A 27453-nucleotide genomic window follows, 5' to 3' on the forward strand; every position below is an offset into this window, starting at 1 on the left:
TAAGGTTTTATTTTATTTAAGAAGATTTATAGCCATTCTGCCTAGACTTTCAGAAACACTTATTAAGCAGGGAGAGGAGGATAGCCTACATAAGAGTTTGTTGGAGCAGGCAGAGAGAGGAGAAGAAAACTGAGAGAATGCGGTGCCATAAAAGCCAAGGGAAGATAACATTTTAGGAAGGAAAGGGTAGTCAACATTACAGAATGACCACCAAGACGTATGGGTACATGACACTCTCCTTAACTATTCTGACTACTATCAATAGAGATGTAAGTTCTAATTTTGAGCAACTTAAAATATCTATTCAGTTGTACAAATAATAGTGCAGTAAAATATCATAAGGTAATTTAGGTTATCCTACAAGATTAATTATATTAAAACTTTTACCAGGCATATTTATCCCTGTAAAGCAAAATAGCACTATTAAAATGGCTTAACAATGTTATAACAGAGCTCCAGAAAAGGGAACTTACTATTGTTATGTATTTTTTATTAGAGTAGACATTTTTAATGAATTGAAGTATATTTCAAATAACAGTGAATATTGCCATTGAAAACCTCTATCCATGACAATAAGACTTCTAAAATTAACAAGATTAATTGTGTGTCTTCGTAAGGAGAAACCAAAACTAGAAGAATGTTTCTCAGAGTCTTTGTCATGATGATTATGAACATACCATCACATTAAAAAAAAATCCAAGAGGAAACAGAGAAAGTTTCTGAGTTTGTGTGATTTCTAGGGGTGGCACTGAGGCCTCAGAGTTTGGTTGATGTCATATTAAAGTGTCTTCCCATTAAAACTATATGTTAGGGGTTTAGTGCATACATAATTTTCAGAGAGGAAAATACTGCCAAAGAGAGCAAATGATTGTCAAATGTATATAGAGTCCATTTAAAACTAAAAATGTAGTAAAGTCTCCTCTATTTCTTGTTTGCCTCACTACTTTGATAACTTTCTGCAATTAATATGCTCTTAAAATTTATGAGAACACAGGTCTGGCCAAAAGATGTTTCAATGTGAAATAGACAAATGAGAGAGATGTTCTGCTCTGTACAGGAGCAATTGTTAAGAGTGAGTTAATGTGACTGATAAATTATTTTCCCCTGGTTTAAAAGGGAAGAGAAGAAATAAAAAAGCCACAAAGAATTTAATATAAGAGATAACAAGTGCATCAAGTTTAAAAGTACAAAAAATTAAGGAAACAAAGAGAACTATGAGTTAGACAACTAGATGTTGTTGTATTATGTAGTTCCTTCTTTGGTCAGCTTTCAAAGTGCGGTAGTCATACTTAAGGTGGATTAGAAGACTTTTCAGGGGCAAACTGATACACGTAGCTTGATAGGAAATAAATTTCCATATTCTTAGTTCTTATAAGTCATCGTTCCTAAAAATGATCTGACTGAAAACATGACCCTGGTGTTTCTTATTTCCCCCATCCCTTATACAATCAACCTTCCCTTACTTTATAAAATACGATCATCTCTTTCATACATGCTAAATCATTTTGACATGTGGCTCTGAGTGCAAATATTCTCTGAAGCACCAAGCTAAGGGACAGTGGAAACATTGGTGTTGCTACAATCCTTTTATGTAATATGGTTTCGTGTAAAAATATAACAAACAGAATTAAAAATAAGAATTTATTTGTCGAATGCTAGATCATTAAAAACATTTTGTTTTTGATAGATCACAGTGATTTTCTACATATAACATGGGAGGATTTCAATAAATTGAGTGACATTGCTAAAAAACAAATATGTTTGATTTTAGCCTCAAGATTAGATTTCTATATTTTTTTTTCTTTTTATAGAAACCTTGTCATATAAGTTGATAGATGAAAATAGAAGGGGTTTTTTAAATCACCTGCATTGGGCCACATAGGTTTCCTCATTTATATAGTTGATATGAAGTTCAGCAATTCTTTAGTTTTAAAAGGTAAATATATTTCCACCATAGATATTCTAATTCATTAATGCATTCAACATAGAAAGCATATATTTACCTGGGGATTTTATAAATATTTTTAAACATATACCAATTAATGCCATGGTCAAGGCACTATGGAGGAATGCAAGTGTGAATAAGATAAGGATATCTATGACAGACATACGTCATTGATGGTCTCTATGTGCTATGTACTATGTTAGGCACTGGAGACACAAAGATAACTAAAACATGGTTCTTACCCTTAAGGACCTCTTAGCTTAAAAGGAAACACAGACATTGAACATGATCATTAAAATTCAGTGCAGAAAGTACAATGTTAGAGGCATGACTGTAACAGTAAGGAAGCCATGGGGTAAAGTAAGTGTCAACTTCCTAAAAGAGAAAACATGTATGGAGATGAGAGAATAACAAGTAATAATCATCTAGGTGAAGTAGAATTGACAGAAAGCTAAGGATGTCTACTGACAGACAAAAGAGCTTTAGCAAAAACAGAAAGGTGAGAAATAGCATGAGAAGCAGGCCAAGATTTAGGAGGGTTTTTTTGTTTGTTTGTTTGTTTGTTTGTTTGTTTGTTTGTTTTTTAATTTATTAGGGTGACAGTAAAATTACATAGATTTCAGGTGTACAATTCTGTATTACATCATCTATAAATCCCATTGTGTGTTCACCACCCAGAGTCTGTTATCCTTCCATCACCATATATTTGATCCCCCTTACCCTCTCCAAACAAGAAGTGATAAGACTGTGTCCTAAGGTACTAATAATCTGAATGGGGTGAAAAATATGGAATTAAAGACATAGAAGAGGGAGGATTAACATAATTTATTGACTAAGGTGACGCGGAGGCAAGATTTGAGGATAATTCATAGGCTCGTAGTATGAATAAATAAGAGGATGGTATCTAACTAATTGGGAAAGAGATTGCTAAAAAAGATTTAGAGAGGAAAGGGATGAGGTTAATTTAGGTCAGGATGAGTTGGGTGTGTTTGGGGGATATTCCCAGATATATGACTCTGAAGCTCACCAAAAAGGTCTAACAAGAGGCATACATTTGGGAGTCATCAGCCTGGGAGTGATGGTTCATGACATGAAAGTGTGTGAGATTGCTGAAAAGAAAATGTACATAAGATTACTAGGCTGATTTTAGGAGGAAGCCCTAAGAAAGACACCATTTAAGAATTGACAAAAGAAGAGTTTATAAAGAACAGCCAACTGATAATAAATAAGTCAGAGAAACATGACCAAACCATGGGAGAAGAGGTCAGTTGGGCTGAGAGTTTAAAAAAATAAGCTGTGACTAGCAGTGTGAAAAATATATGTGTCATAAGGACGTTCAAATGTCCACTAGGTTGTCTATTTGGAAGTTGTTGGTGGCTTACCACAGAACTGTTTTGCTAGCATGGAGGGGAAAGAAGCCAGATTGCAAAAGATTATGGAAAAATTTGGAGGTGAAAGTAACATGCTTTAACATTACTCTTTCAGAAAGTTTGGATGGTGAGGAGAAGAGAGAAAGAGATAACAGTTGGAAGCATCATTGATTTTAGTGGAATTTTGTTGGTTTGTTTTTCAGTTAAAAGAACCTGAGTATAAACTAAGGGAGGAAAACAAAGAAGAATTTAATATAAGAAAAGGAATCTAATATGTGAGAGATAAAGATCCCAGAGAAGATAGAGTAAAATCTTAGACTGAGAATTGATTTTGATGGGGTAAAGATGTTTCTTTGATACTGGGGAAAAAAAATTGTGAGAATGTATCCGATAATCCTTAAATCTATAGGCAAGAAGTTGGGAAGTTGAGGAAGATTATCTGTCATTGCTTCAAATTTCTTAATAATAGGAGATGAAGTCTGTTGGCAGTAATGGGCAGAGGTATTATGTAACCCTTTACAGGAGATTGGGAGAATTAGATATTGAGGGAAATGATAGTGATTGCTAAATCAAAAGAGATTAAAGGATAGATTGGTGTTGCTGAGGATTGAACTGAAGTTTATGTAAGACTGCCACTTTTCATTGCTACTAGTCAGCACAATAGAGTCACTGTCTTCAGCTGAAAGTAAATGTAAGACTAAAACATCCATGCAAGGTTAAAATATGGTGGATAAACTTCTCAAGGAAATTCAGTGAGATGAAAGAAAAGCTAAAATGTTCAAGTAAGCATGGTCATGACTGACAAGATAGAGCTGGATAAAATTTTGAAAAACTTAATCAGAATGTCAATATAAGGTTGACAAATAGGTGAAATATAAGTGAGGATATGAAAGACCTAGTAGGATTGAAAGAGGTAACTAGATACTGAAATGTAGAAGTTTATCTTGGGCCCTAGCAGAGAATTAGGAGACAAAAGGAATTGGAGTTGACAATGGCCCAAAATGAGGTTAGAGAGGTAGGGATGAGTAGGTGGATCACAGGGGAGTTTTAGGGCCATGAATCTATTTTGTATGATACTGTCATGGTGAATACATGACATTATGTATTTGTCAAAAACAATAGAAACAGTGAACCTTAATGTAAACAATAGACTTTAGTTGATAATAATGTATTGATAATGGTTCATCAATTGTAACAAATATATCACACTAATGCAAGATATTAATAGGGATGTTAATAGGGAAAACTGTTCTGGGGCAGAGGTGGGAGGGGTGGCATGCCACCAAGAGGGGGTGATATATGGGGACTTTTGTACTGTATGTTCAATTTTTCTGTAAACCTAGAATTGCTTTTAAAAATAAAGTCTATTAAAAAAATAGCCTACAATGATTGGTGTAAGAGACATCTACAATGATACTGAAATCTCTTAGGAGATTGGTAGGTTTCAGGGTGAAGAAGAATATTTAGCCAAGTATTAAAGTTTTCAGTGCATGAGAAGTAAATATTGTGAAGTCTGTCTGGTGAACATGATAAGATAAGTACCCCTCAGAAAGCACACATAATTGGCAAAACAAAACAAAACAGAAATTGCATGCATAGCGTCTCACCAATGAAGAACAGAAATCAGGTTCCTTGAGTATCTGAGAAAACAGGCAAATCTTCATGGCTTCTAGTAAGTCATGAAAATGATGGAAGTGAATTTTCACTCCGTGAAAACTCAAGGTAAGGATAAAATTTTTGCCCAAGACATCCTGACATTCTTGATGGTTTTCTGTGCCTCCCGTGTTTTTCATCCCCATTCCTGCTCTAGGATCCTACACATAGACAATGTGTTACTGCTAACAATGTGTTACTGCATGTCACAGCACTTTCGCTGACTGAGTTTGTGCCTGTGCCCTAGTAGCTAATGTAATCAACAGAGCCTTCACTTATTCCCCAGTCTCCTTTAATTTGTTAGTATTGGTTCTTTATTTTAATCTCTACAATGACTATTCCAAATATTTTCCACACTTTTCAAGACCATTTCTAGTGCTACTATCCATATTTGACACCCTTTTTATGTTTACTTGTTATAGCTCATGGTTTACTACAAAGACTGTGAGAATCCAGTCTGAGTTCCTTGTTTTGTTACTCTTCAACCTCAAAATCCCTCTACTTATTTTCTCGTCCTTAAAGGCAACACAAAGGCTTTGAATTGAAACAGACATTAGTTTTGGATACTGGTGACACATTTACTAGCCATGTGAGCCTAAGAGACTTTTTAACCTCTTGAGTTGCAGTGTCCACATCTGAGGAATTAAGTTATTGAGACAATTAATCAAGAAAGTTAATTTAGGGATGTGTTACAGGGAAGACAAATAGGCTTCTTCTTATCTGCTGACTCTTATAGATTGGTAAAATCATCCTCAGGTTTTATATATATATATATATATATATATATATATATATATATATATATATATATATATATATGTGTGTGTGTGTGTGTGTATATATACATATATATGTGTGTATATATATATATATATATATATATATATATATATATATGTATATATAAAGTTCAATATATATTTTGAAGGCAAACTGACAGGATTTGCTGATAGATTAGGTGGGAAAGAGCAAAGAGAAAGAGCAAAGCCAATGACATCTCACTCAAGGCTTTATATATCTCACTTTTTCAGCCACAGAAGCAGAAAAAGACTCCCTTTGTTCCCATTTTTCCCCCAGCTCCACTCACTTCCTTACTTGTAGCCATGATCATCTCTTGCCTGGAATGCAGCTATAGATTTCCAATTAGTCTCCCTCTTTCCACTCTTGACTGCCTTCAATATATTTGTGATACAGCAGCAGAGTGATCCAGTCACTCTTTGGTGAAAGCCATTTTATAACTTTTATCCGGCTCAGAGTAAAAACCATCCTTAAAGTTATCTGCATGCTCTACCCTACTAATTCCCTTCATGACCTCGTCTATCTTTCCCTCGCTCACTGTGCTCCAAGCCCACAGTCCCCCTCCCTCTTCCTCACACTTGCTGAACTTGGCTTTTTGTACCTCCTGGACCATATTCCTAGAAGGCTTTCCCTCCAGATTTCTCTCCCGTCACCTCATTTTTCCCCCAGTCTCTGCTAAAAAGTTACTAGAGAGGCCTTCCACGGCCACCCTATTTGAACAATTTCTACCCTCTGCACTGCTTCTCCCCTTGTCTTATTTTACTGTTCTGTGTAACACATATCACCATCTTGCTATGTACCTATTTGTTCATCTCTCTTTCCCTGCTAAAATGTAAGCTTAATTGGGACAAAGATTTTATACCTTGATTTACTACTAGAACATCTGTATCTAGAACATATTTTAATATCAAAGAATGAATAGCAGTCAAGGGATCTTTTACGACATACATTGGATAATAACACTCGTCTAATTAAAATCTTCCAATAGTATCTCATTGTTGTTTAATAAAATCAATCAATCTGCTACAACCTTCTAAGTTTAGCCTTATCTAAAAGAAGTTTCCCTGTTTATTATAAAGGTAAGCTTAGAACTTTTACTCCTATCATATTAAGCTTTTAATCATTGAATATATAGCTCACCGTATTTAGTCACTCCCACTTCACCACAATTGAGTTGAGAGTGTGACCATTTACTAGCATAGAAAAAACTGAGGAAGAAAATATTTGGGTGGCAAGTGGGGAGTGTGGAATCAAAACTAATATTTTTGAAATGAGTAATAATAATAACTAACATTTTAAAGTAGCCAGGTGCTATTCCAAAACTTTATGGGTACTGACTCCGTAAATCCTCATAACAATTCTATGAAATAGATATAATTATGATCTCCATTATATAGATAAGAAAACTCAAGCACAGAAGTTTAAGTAACTTGCTCAAAGTCACGTCGCTAATAAATCGAGCTAGGATATGAGCTTAAATTTTTTGACATCAGAGCCCGTTCTCTTAACTACAATGGATATACTACTTGGAGCTTTCCAAACATAAAATGAAATAAGTATTTGATACATGAGACTGGAGTTCAGCTAAGGAACCTAGGGTGGAGAGACACATCTGAGGCTAATCAGCATAGAGTGAAAATTAAATTGCCCCCTCTATCATTCTTTACTTCTTTTTCTCTTATATCTCAAATCTCTTTCACATCCTTGCTCCTTCCTCACTGCTTCAAAGCAGGCTCACGTATGCTCTATCTTAAACATAATCTTCCCATACTTTCTAAGCTAAATTAATTAGATGTCTTTGGTTGCAAATGACAATCGAATTGAAGTGAAAAGATAATTTAATGGCTCAGCTACCCAGGGATGAGATCCAGGCTCACTTCCTCAGGCCTTCGTATCGTTCTCTGCATCTCAGCTCTGCTTTGTATTGTGTTGTCCCAATTCTCAGGCAGGCTCTCCTTTTGTGTCGGCAAAGTGACTTTCAGCAAGTCCAGACTTAGATTTCATCCTCTTATCTATCCCAGTATAAACATAGATTCTCTTCTACCAACTGGTCCAACAAAGAGCCTCAGTTTTATATTCCCTTTATGGTCCTGAGCTAGCTGAGGGCAGCGCGAGGCGAGGCTCGCACTGCCAGCCTGTACCATGTGCCCACCTTGAGCACTGAGGGTAGGAGAAGCTCTGTGTAAAACACTATGTAAGCATGAGGAAAATGCTGATTCCCCAGGAAAACTGGGGACGCTGTTATCAGTGATGGGGAGAAGTGATACCGGACAAGCAAAACAAAAGATATCTTTCAAAGGTTTAAAAATAATGGTATAAGTTCATGACACTAAAAATAGTTACATGTACACAAAAATCTAAATCACTAGCAAATCAAAAACGGTAACAATTAATTTACAAACAATAGGCTGGAAAATGTTTGCAAGAGTTTGATGAATTTTTAGCATTACTTCTTCACTGCTACATGAAGAGGTCATAAAATCCATAAGAAAATACCAAGACCTCAGTAGGTAAATCTATAAAACATATGAAGTTAGAGTTTCAAAAGAGGAAACTGAGAGACAATATAAATGTAAAATGAAATGTAACATTATAATGAAGTAGGGCAATTAATAAGGTATGTATATGAAATGTGAATGATTAGTGATTTTATAAGGAAAAAGCTACAACTCCTTGTTATGTAGTTTGAAACTGTTTTATGTGCTGTGTTTTATAATAAAGATAGACCATCACTAGAATTAGAGGCACATGTTTCAGTCAGCAATATACTTAACAACATAGTTTGAAATTGACCGAGTAATAATTATTAGCACTTACTACTCTGATGCAATTCTATCTATATACTCTGAATTTATTAGCTCCCAGTACTCACAACATCCCTACGAGGTGGGTAGTACTATTACCCCAATCTTGCAGATGATGAAACAGAGTTAGAGAGAGGTAATGGAACTTGCCCATGGTCGCTTAGCCAAGTTGTGGAGAATTCATGATTCAAACCCAGGAAGTTTAGACCCAAAGTCCAAGTGCTTAACCCCCTTATGAGTTTACAGAGGGGAGCAGAGCTCCAATGTAAGTTTGGTTTGAAACACATTTTAATAAACCAGTGAGGAAAATGTTACGCAAAAACAACTCAGCACAGGTTTTTAAGACCTGCACATTCAAAGATGGTTCAGATGGAGTTTGGATGGGTATGAATAGAAGACAAAAATAAGATTATTTGGAGGATTTGGGGAGTGACTAAAAATATTTGCATCTCTAAACTTCTCAAAAAATCTCAGCTCTTTCTTAAAAATCTGTCTTTTCTCTCTCTTTCTAAGAAAAATTAAAACACCTTAGAAAGGCATGCATTATGTTCTGCAGTCTGTGTCCCATTTCCGGCTTACATTTTCTCATACTCCATATAGATTACATTCAGCTTCAGTGTGCCTTGGCTGTCTTTACTTCATCTTCCTAAGTTTCACACCCAGCTTACCTCATGCTTTGTTCCATAAGGCTTCCAAACAATTCCCATCTCCTGGTAATCTTGTCTTCTGAGTACACCTATTCCATTACTTTTAGACTTGCCTTTTGGAACATGAGATAGCTATAGATACAGATATAGGTATAGGCATAGACATAGATCTATATATAGATAGAGGTAGAGATACAGATGCAGATATAGATACAGATATTGATACAAATATAGAGACCTTTTCATAGTCTCTCTTTTGGAAACCGGAAGGCTGAGGTTGTGTTTACTTTGTATGCCAAGCAGAATGCCCTCTGTTCATCCATTCATCACCACATGGTTTTGAATGCATGCAACATTCTGGGCACTATGCCTAGCATCATAAATTCAAAGGGATGGAAGACATTGTTCTGGCCTTCAAAGATCTCATAGTGTACAGAGAAGACAAATGTGTAAGTACATAATTAAAACATAGTGCTATAAATGCCGTAGGGTAATACATACAGGGTGCTATGGCAACCCAGGGGCGGAGTGGCAGGCTGTGCATGGACAGTTGAAAAGATTTCACAGAGGGGAGAAATTTGAGCTAGGTCGTGAAGATGAGTAGGAGTGTGAGAGGCAACAAAAGGGATAATTATAAAAGCATGTTTGCTATGCTAAAGAATTTGGACTTTATCATTTCTACAGAGAAAACTATAAAAGGCTTTTACATAAGAAAAATGGGATTTAATTTATGTATAAGAAAGATAGCTTAGGAAGAGACGAGGATACATTGGAGCAAAGAAAGAAAAAGACAAACGGCTTTTTCAACAATCTAGGGAGGAATAATGGAGTGTCTAAACCAAAACTACATCAATGGGAGATTAACAAAAATAATGATTTTGAGAAAACAGTATTCTAAGATATAATTACTAACACTTGATAACTTGGAGAAGAGAAAGGAGGTGTTGAGACACAGTAAGAAATTGAGTAGAGCAAAATGAGCAGATGGACACTCAATGACAGAAATAGGGAATACAGAAAGAGAGCAGATTGGAAAAGGGCAGCAGAGATACAGAGTTTGGCTGTAGACAATTTAATTTTGTGGTACCCAAAGAACACCCTAATGAAATTGTCTAGAAACAATTAGCAAATGTGCATCTGGAACCCATGTGAATGCTGTCTACAGCTGAAAAAAAAAATGTTTAGCAAATATGGCTATTTCTCTCATCTTTATTATAAAAATTAAATTGAGAGTGTTGGATTACATGAACATCATGCACAAAATGGTTATTTAAGGCCCTAAATTATTGCACTTGAGCCTGGATAAGGAGGACTGGCATTGTTACTTTTGCTACTAGGAGAGACAAAAAAGCTAGAGGGAGAAGAGAGCTCATTATGGAAAGAGGGTTTAGAGGACCTGAGAATGTGATGAGTTGCCCCTTTTCCCATCCACACTGGAAAGGGGACTGCTAGGGGAAGTTGGGAAGCCATCAAGCATAAAGAGAGGCCCATGGAGTCGGGCCTGTCTGTGCCACCTGAACAAGTTTTGAGAAGTACCACGTTTCTCACCATTCTCATCTCTGTTTCCTAAGAAGTCATGTTTGGGATGATTCCCTTGGTTTAGAGAAGGCAGAGATAGTTAGCTAGGACAAAAGCCAGATGGAGTAAGCCCCCTACTGGGATCAGGAGAAGGCTTGTGGATGAAGAGAGTCCTTAGTGGGATGCCTGAAAACTATCAAATATGCCCAGTATTACAAAAAAAAAAAGTCCTTACATATTTTGATTATATTTTTCTTATTGCAAACCATCCTTGAAAATATCTGTATCCACCAATAAAACTTCACTCAACAAAGACCTCTCCATACATTCAACTGCCCAGTGATAAATGCTTACAAGCCTTGTAAAATGAATAGTTTGCAAAAGGAGTCAGGATAAAAACGTGTGAAGAGAAAAGAAGCCCTTATAGATACTTTAAATTAGACAGTGTTTAAAATTTTAATTTTTAAATTAAACTAAATAAGTATTAATGGACTGATTGAACTTCCCAGAGTATGTCAGGCAGGAACTTCAAAAAGTACCTATGATCATAAGAATGCATGTCTGTTTGTCTAAATGGTGAGTGTTCAAAAATAATCCACTAGACATAAATATACAAGATGGAGCTAGAGTATAGATACGGGAGACCACACAAGCTGTGTGTTTGTGTAAGTAGAAGAGGAAAAAAAAATATTTGTTGTTAATAAGGGAAGATTTTAATATTGATGAAGGAAAAAGATAAAAAGAGGTCTGTGAAAGGGAGTAAATTATGTATATGCAAATTGCTTAGTGAATAGTAGTAGGAACAATTTTCTAAATGTGCAGGTGATATTTAATTGGCAGACATTGCAAACAGTAAGGAGCAATTCAATCAAATAAAGGACTTGAATCATTAAGTACTTGGTCTAATAGATGGCAAGCATAGATAAGTAGTGAATAATAAGTCTTGAATCAAAACTAAAGAACAGAGAATATTTGCTGAAGGAAATGATGCTGTCCAGGAATGGCTCTCAGGTTTGACGGAAACATCCAGAAAAGGACAAACAAAAAGTCAGCAAAATGTGTAGAGTTAAAAAGATGTGGTGTGTTATAGGATATAAATTAACAGACTCCTGCATCAGTCAAAGCCAAGGTGATATAAAGACTAGTGCTGTGATGAGAAAATCTCATAACTTGAGGATATATAAATCCTGAAATCCACCCTTGGCTATTGAAATGCCATCTATTACCTAGATTTTCATCTATTTCTGGTCATTGGTTTGGGATTAAAAGTAATGAGTAAGATAACTTTCAGGCATAAAAAAGAGTGCAGATTTGGGTGAGGTATTCTAAGTAACTATTAAAAAGCATTTCACCCATGAAATTCTGTTATGTATCTATGAACATGATCTTAAGGCTTTGTGTTTAGATTGATTGGCCATGTTTATTTAAGATACTTATTCCATAAAATAATAGTCTCTGTGGGTCTGCACATTGTAAACAGAGAAATACGCCATAAATGAAAGAGGGTATTAAAACTTTTCATGGTTTAGGAAGGTAGTTGATGCAACAGAGAATGTACCCCCTCTTTCCCTTTGTAAGGTTGAGTATTTTAACTACTAAATACAAAGGTTAACTTTAATATTGAAGAGAACGAGCAACATCTTTTATTGCAACATCAAAATAATAATTAGGATCTTTAAATATTCACTAACATGTAGCAGTGAATGTACGAAGTGAATTCATATACTAATATCAGAATGAATATTTAGAAGTAGAGCCATGCCATGAAAGATAATCATGGGTTTGTTTACTCTAGCCTGCTATTTGGATTCTTCAGGTTTCAGATTTCAATTATTTTAAGTCTTCAGGATTCTGAGCCCTTTCTTTTTTTCCTTTTTTCTTTTCTCCTTTTTTTGTTCTTTTGCAATTTTTTTTCTTTTGCAATTTCATGTTAAAGTAACAGGCTTTAACATGAGTGAAGATTTTCCTAATTAAAAAACAAACAACTGAGTACCTAACTAGATCAAGGGAGGAGTTACCACCGAGGCTCCTGGTATCTGTATGAGGGTATCTGAATGTATCTCTTATGCAATTTATATTTTACTTAATACTGCACAGAATCATTAGGAGAATAGCTAGTAGAGATTCATTTCTCATGTAGAAAAAATGTTTCTAGGAGCTTGTTCTCTCGTATTTACAGAAAATTTACATACCTCTCCCCACTTAAGATGTTGAAGCAAACATAAACATCTATCTTCCCATTTTTAGAGCTCAAATAGTATGACCAAATAAACAACAGAGGAAAATTTAACATTACGCTAAAGTAAGGAAGGGTGCCTTTTATGACCCAAAAGTTGTCAGAGTTCAGAGCAACACTCCTAAGAAATTGTAGCTTTATCAGATGACCCAGAAAAAAAGTCCAGTGATTGCATATTTGATATAAAATCAATAAAATTTTTATTGCATATTTGATATAAAAACCAAATCCCAACAGAGATAACACTGGAGTCTCAGGTGAAGTTGCAAGTCTAGATGTGAGAAGAGAGGGAGGGGTGGTATAAGTGACTTCATAAGAAAGAAGAGAAGGAAACGGAGAACATGTGAGAAGTAGAGCCAAAAAAACCCTCAGAAAGACAAAGTTTAATATCACATGTTGATGTGCTGAACACAGATCTGGGATTTGGTAATCCACAACACTGGCTATGGGAATAGGACATAAAAATAAGTGTGCCAAGGTAGGGCCCTCAGGAAAACATTACTTCTGTAGGAGAAGGAGAAGATAGAGAAGATAAGTGCTCCTTGGAGTTGTGGTGGTGAAGGTAAAGAGGACAATAAAAGAGGAAAATTAAGACTTCTGAAAATACTGAACAGAAACAATACACACCAACCCCTGCTAGATGCTAGTGGCAACCCCAACCACTAGCATCCTTCATTAAAGAAAGAACATGTTACTACACTGACAAAGTACTATTGGACTAGGAAACTTGTATACAAATTATCCAGGAATAGAAAAATAATTGGACAAATTTCATTCAAAGCTACTCTAAGAAGAAAAAGGTTGAGTCAATACATTCTGAATGTTGATTGAAGTTCTCACACAGACAACCAGAGCTACCAAGAAAAATAAAATTGTAACATAACACTTCAAATTGAATTAAATGTCTCAAACCAGCATTTGATTTTTTTAAAAGAAATACAATGATAAATTCAAAAGCTAACCACTAAAATGGCCAAAATGACAAAGAAATGCCACAACCTCAGGATATATAGTGAAAGACAAAATAAAAGACAAAAATTATAAGACATAAATAACAAGTTGCTCAAAGAAGAATAGATTAAATTACATTGAAGAATGATAAGGAAGAAATGAAATAAAGAAATAAAAGTTTCAGAGTGAAAGAATCAAAATGGAAAACAGGTAAAAAGTACATAAGTACATATTTAAAAATCTATGAAAAAGAAAAAATACACAATGATACAACTAATGTTTATAGGTATAATCTAAGGAGACTCCGAAAATAAACAAAATTTAACTGTACTTAGTGTTACTAGAAAAGCTGACCCACAAGAATAAACTTTGGGCTGTATCTTAGTAAAATTATTAGAGTTAAAAGACAAAGGAAAAAATCTTCAAGGCAAAAATCAAATTATATTTAATGGTGATAAATTTAAATTACTATCAGACTTCTCAAGAGCAACACACAAAACAAGCCAGCACTAGAGAAGCACTTCCAAGAATATCAAAAAAAGAAAATACAAGCAAAGAATTTTATATCCATTAAAGAACTCCTTCATGACTATGGAGAAACTGAACATCCAAGCACTAAGAGAATAGCAAACACTTGAACCCTCCTGATAAAACTACATGAGTATGATCTTCATTCAACCAAGAGATAACAGGAGAAATTTGGCAAAGTGACTAATAGTGATCATTTAATATAGTTAGTTGTAGAATTGATACTAAAACAAAGTTTGAAATATGGATTAAATAACATAAAATCATGTTCTAAAAATGAAAGTAGAAAATCATTATTAACTGTAGTGTAGGGAATAAGTGAAATTCACAGATTTCATTTAACACTGAAAAAAGATAGAGTAACAAGTGAAAAGAAGTGAGCAGTAAAGTCACTATAAAAATTATACATATAAAGCTAATTATTATAATAAAATTTCAATCATTAAATATCAAAAGAAAAAAAGACAGAAAAGAAAAACCACAGGGAAAAACACAGTAAATATAACCAAACTCACACAATAATAAATAATATACACAATAAGATACATCATATATTTACATATATTTATGTCTCAAACATGACATACTGATAGTATAACATCTTTTCAAACACACATAAACATTTTTTTTTAAATTGATCATAGAAAACATTAATTTCCATAGAGGGGATATATTACAAACAAATTTCTCTGATGTAAATAAAATAAAACTGAAAAAAAATAAACAAAAAGCTTTCCACCTGAAATTAAGAAAGTTTTTTATTAAATGACTTCAGAAAATGGTGAAATACAAAGTATAGAATTTTTTTTAAGTATGAAAACACTACATACCTGAATCTATAAAGAATATTTAAAGAAGTGATTCATACATAGTCTTAAAAATTAATATCAATGGAAATGAATATATTTAATTCTGTCTTCAAAAGCTAGGAAAAGTACAATAAATTTTAACAGAAAAATGTAATAAAGACGATAAAAATAAGAATAAAAGGAGAAAGAAGGTAACAGAAAAAATAGTAGATAAATAAATAAATACATAAATAAATTAATTAATTAAATTCTTGCTCTTAGAAAATAGCAACAAAAGAGACAAATCTTTAGCTAATGCAATTAACTAAAAAGTAGAGAACCTAGACCAATTTCCACAAGAAAAGTCATCAAGGAACTCTCCCACAAAAAGGGACCAGACCTATAGTGTTTCACAGATGAACTCAATCAGTCCTTTAGAGAACAGAGGTTCCAGTCCTACTCCAGATTTAAGAAGACTAAGAGACACAGTAACTAAATGCAAGATATAATCCTAGACTAAATTGTTAGAGGGCAGGATAAAAGAGTCATTTCAAATCGGGAGACATTACGGATTCTTCTAAAACAATGCTCAGGTTAGTGGGCTAATTACTTTGGGGGGGAAGGTAGTTATATTCATATCACATTAACTATGAAGACAACTTGCCTCGATTTGAATCCTGGATTTTAGTTGTATGACCTCAGGCAAAGTTTCTTTATCTGTCTGTCTTCATTTTCTTATCTATGAAATGCAGGTAATTTTAGTATTTACCTCACAAGGTGTTTGTGAAGATTAATTGAATTACTCATTGGAAAGTATTTAGTATATAGTAAGCACTATATAAGTGTTAAATAGCAGTGGTAATAGTAGTAGTAACAAAATATCCTTACTACTAGTCTTAATTGGTTAGTTGCCTTATTGTGTACTAAGCTATAATCAAATTAATACCATCCTTTCAATGAGCTCACAAATACCTTACATAGAAGTGTAAAATATATAAGAATTTTACAGGAGTTCCGTCAGTGGTTGTTACTTTATTGGGATTTGAATGTCTTCTTTATAATATTTTGCTGTTTTTAAATTTTCTGGAATTTAAATGTGATTTCACTTTCTGAAGAAAAGTTATTTTAACCACAATTCCATTGATTCTGCCTGAAGATTTATTCATATCCAGTGATGTATTTGAAAAGTAATAGATGCTGTGTTTGTAATTGAAGCTAAAACATTAATTTATAACAGTGACATATTAAAACATATCTATGTTTCTTTCAAAGAAATACATCAATCTTGACTTTGATAAAAATAAATAATTTGTAATTAATTTGAAAATTTGATCATTTTCCTTTGCCTCAGTACTTTCTATTATAATTTCTTCTGTAAATAGTAATAATTGATATGCTGTATTTACTTGGTGAGTTCTGTTGAATCTTTAAAATTCTTTAGATTTCAAGTCTTTAGAACAAAATAGTTATAGTCCCAGCAAGCATAGAATAATCATATAATAAATTCTCAATAAATAATTTTTAGCATTAAAATTTCAGTTAAGAGGACTGTTATATTACCAATCCCAGTCTATTCATTGTACATATATGAGTAATCTAAAATGATGAAGGTTTGGCCTCTTACCCAAAGTCATGTCATATGTCATTAGTTAAAGATGTAAGACTTGAAATCATTCTTCCTTCTTTCTCCCCCCCCACCCTTCCCTTTCTTCAGTCCTTTTCCCTCCTATCTGCACTCTGTCTTCCTTTTAGCATTTATTCAAGTTTGCTTTTTCCCAAGCAAACCTGAAATTTTTACACTAAAACATTATTTGAAGACCGAAGAATATAAAATGATATATAAGAAAGTTGCCAAGCAATTTTAAAAAGCTATGAACAGTTCATTCTTGTGAAGAGCAACAGAAGAATATATATGATTTAAGAATTGACCTAGTGCTTGTTAAATATGTGCCAAAACTCTTCAATAACTAATGAATGAACTAATCAGAAACAGTCTCAGAGACATAGAGGAAAAACTGAGGGTTGCTAGATGGGGAGGTGAATAAGGGGGAAGGTGAGGGGATTAGAAAGCACAATCGGTAACCACAAGATTGCCATGGGGATACGAAAATCAGTTTGAGGAACGTAATCAATAATGTTGTAAAGATTTTGTAGGGTATCAATGTACACTTGTCTCATTAGGGAGACCACCTCAGGGATGATGTAGATGACTGATCACTGCACTGTACACCTGAAGCTGAAGCTGAACAATAATGAATGTCAACTATAATTATATATATGTATATATATGTGTATATATATATATATATATATATATATATATATATATATATATATATATATATATATGGTTACAAGAAGCAGAGTACACCATTAGGAATAGAGGCAGTGGAAATGTAATGGCTGTATGAGATGTCAGAGGGGTAGTAGATGGGGGAAGGAGGGTTATCACTGTGCGAGGGATATAAATGATAAATGTTTAACTATTACATTGTTTTCTACACCTGAAACTAATAAAAATAATGTTTTAAAAAAAGACAATAGGTGTAATTTTAATAAGAAAAAATTGTAATTATTAGATTAATTTTACATATGATCATAAATTACCATATTTATATGTACTTGTGTTAAAAATAAAGGGAAAATATCCCACAGTTATTAACTGAAAAAAATTTTTTTCTTCTACTTTGTACAAAAAAATATTTAAGGTGGGACTAATAGGGGGATAAATCTTAACAGAATTGAAGCTATATGATAGGTACTTTTAATAAATTCAAATTTCCAGGTCCAGATGAATGATATCCTAGGGAGGAATGAATGCCTTTCCTGAGGAGATATATGAGTTACTATACATAATATGTACAAAACATGAAAAAGTGATATATTATAGAGTTAGAGATTGGTATATTCAAAACCCCAAAAAAGAAAAAAAAATCATTCTGACAGAGCACTGAGTTTGATTTTATTCTCTGATAAAATTACAGAATGGACTATTAATCAGACATGTTGTAGGTGGTTAAAAAGAAAATAAAGCAGTTCATTTTCTGTTTTGATAGCATTAGCTATTCATGAGAAGATTGATATCTGATCCCATATGTATATTGTGTTCAATATGCCTTTTATAAAGCAATTAAAAACTATATGGAGAAAACTGACTGGATGATCACATTATAATGAATAATAATCACAGGTGATTTAAAAAAATAACTAGAGTGTTAACTAATGAACCATCGCCAAAGTGGGTAGAACTTTAGAGGCAATATTGAGAACTTGCTCATGTACTTTTCATCAATATTTTCCCAGTAATGTGAATGAACAATTAAAAGTCTGCTTCTCTAACTTCCAAATAACTCAAAGCCAGTAGAATAAAAAACTGATATGATGCCTGATAGGTAAAGATTCAAAATATTTCAGGCAGATATGAAGGATACAAAGAACCAAAGAATGAAATGTATGAGGCACAAATATAAAATCCAACATTTGCTTCAAAATCAATTGCATAGAACTCATGAGAACTTCAAGATTGACAGTTTCATTTAAAAATATTTTAAAAATTTATTTAAACTTTAGTATAAAGCATTGTTGTAATTCATCTAATAAAAATGATTCATAGTTGAATTTCATTAAAAAACTATATCATCCATATCAATTGAGGAAACATTGATGAATTGGAGTATGTTCATAGGAGAATGGCTAGTATTTTGAGGTATATAGAAATCATATCTTAGGAAGAGTGATCAAATAAGGAAGTTATTTTTAGTTTTAAAATAATATTCCCAAGTAAGGAATAAGATAGTGTCCTTCGAGTATTTGAAAGATTGTCATCAGCCAGATCTATTTAGGTTAATAATGTCATGCGTGTATATAGATGACAAAACTAAGACACTTAATACAGGTGAGCAGATATCGATTTTCAGTATAAAATAAAAGCTGTATAATTATTAGAATGTTTCAAATGTAAACTGTGTATTTTATAATGAGGCAACTGGTATTGTTATAATAGTAATTAAAATGTATGTAGAACATATAACAAGGCATTAGGTATATAGTAAGCATTAAATAAACACATAACTATTTGTATAATGAATGTCCTTAGCATTATGTTCAAGTATAAATTGGGTGATTACTTATTAGATATAATCATTTATATTAAATTTAAAATAAATGTTTTTTACCTTCTTTAAGTTTAAGCTTCAAGATTCAATAATTATATGGCTTATTAGTCATCCTCCATTGTATTTTCCATCTATCTCCTTTTCATGACTTGAAGGAATGCAAATCTTATATCTCCTTTTAAAGAAAGTATTATAACTATTGTAATTAGAATAGTTTGAAAAATTACTTATACTCAAGTCCTACTGCTGGTTTTTATCAAAATAGAAATAGTCACTTTTAACACTAACGATTTGTAATATATTTAACCTACTATAGTAAACTCTTAATTACCTTAGCTAATTGCAAATCACATAAATATAAATATGTTAATAAACCTAGAACTTAGTTTTAAGTTTTGAAGTAATTATTAATCAAGATATAAATTTTTCATCACTGCTATAAAACTTGGCAAAATTTTGTTATCATTTTCTTTTTATTCTTTAAAAACGCTATTAGGAATGCTGAGAAATAAGAAAGAAAAGTTTTATAAGAATTGGGTAATGAACATCAAGTGAATGTTCCATCTTCATTCATAGGAGAAGCAAGTGTTTATTGATCATGAATCTATGCCACATAAATGTGGTAGATACCAGGAATATGTCAAATTTGAAAAAGCAAAGTCACAATCCCTACCTTCATGGAGTTACAGTCTGGTAAAACAGTCAGACATCACTCAAGGAATCATACAAGTATGTTTAAATTATAACTGTCACAACTGCTAGAGAAGTGAAGGATATAGGCTTCTGATAGTGTGAACAACAAGAATTATTATTCTGATCAAAGGGAATCATGGATAACTCCCCTGAGGAAATGATAATTGAGCTGGATTTATGAATGTGAATAAGAGTTGACTTGAAGAACTTTTGGAGGGTCAATCCCGTCAGCGGGAACAACAAGTACAAAGACCATACATCAGGAAGAAGTGTTGGAAAGGAAAATTTTTTTATTTAAACATTCACCATATATTTTTTATCACATCTTGTATTTGTTCATAAAATAATAAAAAGAAAAATCATGAAAATATTCAGTAAATAATTTACTATTGTTTGTACTTGTCTGGAAGGAGTTTCCCACGGCTTTAATCACAGCTACAGATCATTATTTCAAAGAAGATGCCATCTTTTAGGTATTTTAATATGTTACTCGTATCATAGAATTTAAATTTGAAGTCATTTTTCTGTGCTCTCGCTGAAATTCTGCTATGTACTTTAAATAAGTAAATTAGCATATACTGTAGTTCTGAGTGCTATCACTGCATCTAAGGAGGCACACACTGAGAGAAGGGTTATTACCTGAAGAAAAATTATGTTTCCTTAATCTTTAATTGTTCATTAAAATGTTTCTGAGGTTTATACAATAAAATCATGGTAGAGACCTCTGACATATGACATAACAGTGCTATGTGAAAGCTCTAAGGAACTCTATTATGTTTAGTGCTCAGTAATAGAAATTCTGATGCAGAAAAATCTAAACCAAGGTTAAAATGCTATGTTGAGTTTTTAAAATAAGCTACCTAAAATTTTATTTGTCGAGGATGTATTGAATGTCTCGGGAACATTTTCTCAGAAGGAATTCCTTAGAATAAGTTTTGCCTTTGCCACTGTGTTAATGATGGCTTTGATAAAATAACCCCAGGAAAAAAGAAAATTTCCTTCAGGTGTTATCTGTGTCTGAAATAGTCTTCACTGATTTTACATGCTTATTTCACTAATATGAACAAGGTAATTTGTCTGACTCTGGTGGGGCAAGATTTTCAGTAAGAAATGCAAAATTCACCCATAGTGCACCTCTAAGAAATCTTTGCAATTTTTTCAGTTTATATAAAGATGAAGATGTTGCCTGAAGCATCTATTTTTTTTTCTTCAAGGCAAGCTGAAGTACCACAAATCAAATAGTTTGTCACACTGTTAATATATTCTTTTCTCTTTCAATTTCTCAGAGAGCTGACATAGGGATTTCTGCTTTAACCATCACCCCAGATCGTGAAAATGTGGTGGACTTTACAACACGTTATATGGACTACTCAGTAGGAGTACTGCTTCGAAGGGCTGAAAAGACAGTGGATATGTTTGCCTGTCTTGCACCATTTGATCTCTCTCTATGGGCTTGCATTGCTGGCACAGTCCTTCTGGTGGGTCTTCTGGTCTACCTCTTGAATTGGCTTAATCCGCCACGATTACAGATGGGATCAATGACTTCAACTACTCTCTACAACTCTATGTGGTTTGTGTATGGATCGTTTGTACAGCAAGGTAAGGAGAAAAAAATACATTTTCAGATGAAAAAGGATTGTGGTGTTTCAATTGCCTTGATTTCAGCCTAGATTGTGATGTATTTGTATCTGACATCAGTAAGTGTTAGAAAGGGTCTTCACAGCAATACATAGAACAGAGCATTTCCTTCTCTTTCCTAATGGATCTGAAACACAGCAGGTTTCCAGCAAAAAAATGGTTCATTATCTTTTGATGTAAGTTCAATATCACCAACAAAGCCAAAAATGAATGTCAGTGGTAAAGTTCACCAGAAACTCAAGATCCCCCCAAACTCTGACATTCTGAGAAATAGCCTTACAGCGATGAAACTGCTTACTGCCAGAGCAGATACTATTTAATTATTTACAAACGTAAGACATGTTGGGATGCTTTTTTTGTACAGCGACATTATTTCATGTATTAAAAATATTCATTGAAGGTGAAAATACTTTGATTAATTTAAGATATTAACAAGAAATTTTATATTTTATCTTTCACTTTAACATATAATCTTTAGCAATGATTTAGTTTACAATTTCATTGTATTCTAAAGAATGGCTTAGTTTTATTTTTTAGTATTCTAAAAAATAGTATTCTAAACTTCTCTAGTTGATTCTTTGATTCTTACTTCTTTCAAGTAAGTTTGATTCTTTAACTCAGCATTTTAGAATAGAATAATATTTATTGAGCTCCTTAATTGAGATTCCTGCTATCTTGGAGAATTAAATAATTAAATACTTAGGCAATTAATATTTTCTTGCAAACTTGTCTCATGTATTGAAAAGGAGAAATATGTGTCACAGTGGAGATGCATGGTGTTTTTGCCTTAATATTTACAACTCTCAGTAGTTTCTTACTTTTATTCACACTTACTATGGGATCTTCCATTAAATTTCATTCTTTGTATTCTCACTTAGCTAATCACAAGGTTTGTCTAGACTGTTCATCTCCACTTTCTCACTTCTAATCTAACTCATAAACCTTCATAAGTATTCTTCTTCCTTTCCATATCAAGGGCTCTGACTAAGGTTACATTTTTACAGACATTTTTAGTTAATTCGTTAATCACTAATCCAGTAAATATGTAATCCAAACTATTTAGTGGAACTTTGCTAGCCACTGAGTATACAACTGTGAATGAAAGAGTGTTTGCCATCATTGAGCTATAAGTCTAGTGGGACACAAACATATAAGTAATCAATTACAATCACGGATAGAAAGTGCTGTGACAGATAAGCACGAACTGTTATGAGAATGTTGAGATAGAATGGTTCAATATATCTTAATGTGGCAAAGAAAGCTTTCGAATTAGTATTACATAAACAGAGACAACATTAACTATTTAAAGAGCTTGTTGAATAAGAGGATGGGGTAAAGGAGACATAGATGGGTAAGGTAGAATTTAATACAAAGAAGTGAGAGAGAAATTAGGGTAGACTACGCAGAACAGAGCTGGTAAAGATGAGGCTGAAAGTATATTTGTTATTATCAATAGTTCAAACTTGATCCTTAGGGAAATGATCATCTTTTTAAAGGTGTTAAATAAGGAAAGCCATGTTCATTTTGTACTACAGAAATATTTGGATCATAGGATGGAGAATAGATTAAAAAGGATAATGTAGAAAGTGAGTCAAATTTTAAAAGTATTATAAAAACTAAATAAAGAGTTGATGTGGCTTGCAGAAGGGTAAGGTGGCACTGGGGATCAAGAGAAGGGTATTGATAAATTGGAATCAATAGAACTTGATAATTATATAGTGATGTGGAGACTGGCACTAAAGGAGGAAAATGAGGCAAAGTTTACCTTAGATTTCTTGATTAGGAAATTAGTTGTATTGGATGTTAATATCTTTTACTGAAAAAATAAAATAAACAGAAACAGCAAGTGTAATGAGGAAGATGATACATTTGTTTTGGTGCATGTTGAGTTTGAGGTATCTGTGAAACATCCAAGGAGATATTTCTAATGCTTATTAGTGGTTTGCTCTATTTTGGGGGGCTAAATATATATTTAGAAGATATTAGCATGTAGGAGATAACTGAATCCATGGAAGTGAGTAAGATCATGCAAAATAGTTGTTCTCAACTGCATACTCCTCATTCATGACCCCTGGCCCAGAGAGGGCCTAAACAGTTCCCTAAGGAAAGGAATGGTTAAGGGTGCTTTCAATGGTAACTGATAAAGAGTGATGAGAAAGATGCAAATACCATGGATATATATTATAGTATGCAGTTGTATACACAGCAAATAAAGCCAGTATTTAAAGATAGAGGGTTTGGTCATCTGTGTCAAATAATCAAGTAAAATTAAGACTGGAAAAGTGTTTATTGGATTTAGCAATAAGCTTGTCGGTAGTGTTCCCAGTGACTATAGTTGTAGAACAAATTCTTCCAAAACCTATCAACTCTGTGGGTCAGAAGTTTAGACATAGTGAGATGTCTGGTCTTTACTCAGTGATGTCTAACGTCTCAACTAGACAACTCAGAATCTGTAGGCTGAACTCATGTGAAGGCTTGTTTATTTCACTCATATGTCTGGCAGTTGCTGCTGGCTTAGAGCTGGTAACCTCAGTTTCCCTCCAGGGTTTCTCTTCATGGGCCAGTTTGCCCTTTCTCACAACACGATGATTAATTTCTCCATAGAAATTATGCCAAAAGGAGAGAAAAGAGTCAATGTAGCAGAAGGATTCTGTGATCCAGTTTGGGGTCTAAGTCCCGCTTAGAGGGAACATCCTGGCTGTGTCCACCTCATAGCTTTGTTATGAGAATTAAAATGATTAAAAATTGTGAAGTTCTTAGAAAGAAGAGCTTAAAGAAGTGTCACATAAGTGTTCACTGAATAAATTAAAAATAAAAACAAATTAGACTCAGCTGTGGATACTTAGGTACATGAAAAATGGATAACAAGGCAAATGGTTTTAGATTATTGTCAAGGTAATGGTAGATTTTAGGGTACATGGAGCAATAATAAAATAGAAGAAGGACCAATAATTAGAATAGTAGAGAGTAAGACAGAAAAGTAATAGAGTAGTAGTGATAAAATTATTGATAAGTTTAAAGAACAGTGGAAAGATCAGTATGAGAGAGTTTAAAGTTTTATTTATAAAGTGGGACAACTGAGCCTAAAATTTTTGAAATGGTACAGTAGAGGATAAGTTACAGGTATGTGGATGTGGATTCCTGAAGTTAAGAGTTGGTGAAGGACTTCAAAGTTGATCAAGGAATTGAGAGCGGAGAGGATTAGATGTATTATCTGTAATGACGCCAGCTTGGACTGGAGAGAAAGAAAATAAGCCATGAGCCAAAATTGTCAATAAATGAGGTGAAGCAACTAGGAATTTGATAGATATGAGCATTGGCTACAAGTAGAGCTACATGTATTTACCCTCTGTTTTCATCTCACTTCTTCCCACTTCAGCCAATTTTTCTGTACGTGGTCCTGATAACCATCAATATGCAGATAACTCTCAAATCTACAGCACTGCCTTAAATTTTATTTGTGCATATCCCACCACTCATTAGACCACTCTCTGGATATACCAGAGGCGCCACAAATCTCAACATGCAGAAATTGAATTTGTTTTACACTTGTGACCTTTGTAGCATTTCATATTCGCTAGTCCAGCTGACGCATTATCAATCACACAGATATACAGGTTCAAAACTTTTCAAACAGTTTTGATTTCTTCTTCTTCTTTCTATTATATTCAACCATGATCAAATCCTGCGAATTTTACCTCCTAAATATTTTCTGGAAGTAGAAATTTCTTCTCACCTAAAGAGATAAGGCCTAGATTGTTACCCAGATGAAGCCTTCTTCATTTCTCATCTGAACCATAGAAATCTCATGACAGGTCTTTTTTTTTTTTTTTTTTCATTTTTGTCCACTGAAAATATGTGATCCACATACTTGCATATATAACCAAGTTACAACTACATTAAGAGCTTACTACATAATTTGTATTCTTCAAATATTTTCTTGGCTGCCCAATGCCCACAGTTTAAAAGTCTGAGTTATTCAAAGCATGAACAATATTCCACCATGTGACTCTTGAACAGTGCTCAATTCTAATCTCTTACCATATATGCTTCGCATTCCAATGTCCAGTTACTCCAAATTGTTTTGTCCCTTGAACACAAGACAAGACTGTGTCATGTCTCTTTGCCTTTGTTTCTGCTCTCTTCAGTTCCTGAAATACCTTTATTACCTGCTTAATCTCCCACACTCTGCTTTCATATGGCAAATTTCTATGTATTCTCTAATTCTTGCTTTGATCGTACTTCTTTCAAGAAGTGTGTGTGAGGATTAGGGACCATCTTCTATGCTCCTTAAGACATATTTATCATAGTACTTATCAGCTATAGGGTAATTGCATTTTATTTTCTATTTGTCTCCACCTGAGTCCTTTAAACACAAGGTAGTGTTCTATTTATCTTTATAGTCTTTTTGCCTATAGTCCAGTGTTATGTTCATATTAGTACTTTAACAAATGCATATTGATCAACAAAATGAGTAAATACATGCTAAATACTTAGCTAAATCAAGCATGGAGTTAACTGCAATACTGTGTTTATTAGATTACAGTCTATTCCTCAATTCACTAAACCAAATAGGAAGTTATTTGGAATGTGTCTACTGGTATATTTTATCAAGTTACTAAAACAGGAAACTTATAAATAAGGTGTCTGATTGGTTGAAGTCTTATTTTTGAGGCTATTGACATGCTTATGGATTGGCTTTCTGAATTTTGCCTTCAGGTGGCAAAATTTCAGTAAGTTTTGGAGCACACCCAAGAGAAAAAGATAAATAAAATTATCCGTATGGTTAGCATGTTTTTCTAGTTCTGTACACATGCAGCAGATATGAAAAGTTATAAATATGCTAGGCACTTTTCTATCCCAACTATGTCCTTAAATAAGTTGTGCAGCCTGTAGGTTGATTGAACATTTGTACAAATTCATAATGGTGGGTAATGCTGAATTGCATATGATTAACTACTTCATTTTTGAAATGATGCTGTTCCTCCACTTGCTAACAATGAAAAGTTGAATTCATTAAAAGATACTGAGAGCATCCTTAAAGTTTGATTAAAAATAAATTCAGAAAAGGCTCATAAGCCCTTTGAAAAGGAGAATCAATCAATGGCAATGTCTGTGTACAGGCAGTGAAGTTGGAATTACTGATAATTCCCAATAAAAATATAATCTTTTAAGTAGAAAATAGAACTGTTATTTCAAAATTGCAGTCTTTATTGAGCCACTAGACCAGACTGAATAGGGATAAAGAGGCATTTCATATCTTATTAGACAGATTTCTGAAAAAAGATTTTAGGGACAGCTAAAAGCAGAAAAATGTTAAATGTATGTGAGTTGTTTATCAATCCTGATTTTTTCTTTTAAATCTGTAACTTGAAAGCATTCTGGAAAAACAACTCAAAGAATCCAACTGTGCAAAAACAGTATGGTCCATTATAGAGATAAACTTAGTACATCTGTTTGGCCGAAACATTAGAGCTTGTGAATTAGGTAGTTAAATGAATGAATGAGAGCTCAGTTTTATGTAAGTTTTATTTTCATTTTATATCCTCCCTCATCCTCATGTCTACAGATATCTCTCTGCAATCAACATATTTAAAACAAAATAAAGCAAAACAAAACTGGAATTTGAGTTTTGAAGATCTATAATGTTTAGTTTGTGGATAGTGACTGTTAATATCATCTGGGCCATGGAGAGCCTCTATGACTTGTTCACATATGTGGTTGTATGTAATTTGTTTTCTGTTTACTTGAAAAGGGGAATCTCCGTGT

The 27453-nt window shown here is 33.4% G+C and overlaps 1 protein-coding gene across 3 annotated transcripts in view; it reads left to right on the top strand.

The window, feature by feature from the left end:
- The window catches only part of GRID2 (glutamate ionotropic receptor delta type subunit 2), a 1331224-nt gene that overhangs the window by 991423 nt on the left and 312348 nt on the right, over window positions 1-27453 (top strand). For all 3 annotated transcript variants that reach the window (XM_019741137.3, XM_074323476.2, XM_019741134.3), the window contains exon 11: window positions 21333-21645. In XM_019741137.3, the coding sequence (XP_019596696.3) occupies window positions 21333-21645 (313 nt within the window). The remainder of the gene's footprint in view (window positions 1-21332; window positions 21646-27453) is intronic.

The sequence above is a fragment of the Rhinolophus sinicus genome, chromosome 1 (assembly GCF_057876585.1).
Source record: "Rhinolophus sinicus isolate RSI-liver-muscle chromosome 1, RSI-T2T, whole genome shotgun sequence".
In the NCBI taxonomy this organism is placed as follows: Eukaryota; Metazoa; Chordata; class Mammalia; order Chiroptera; family Rhinolophidae; genus Rhinolophus; species Rhinolophus sinicus.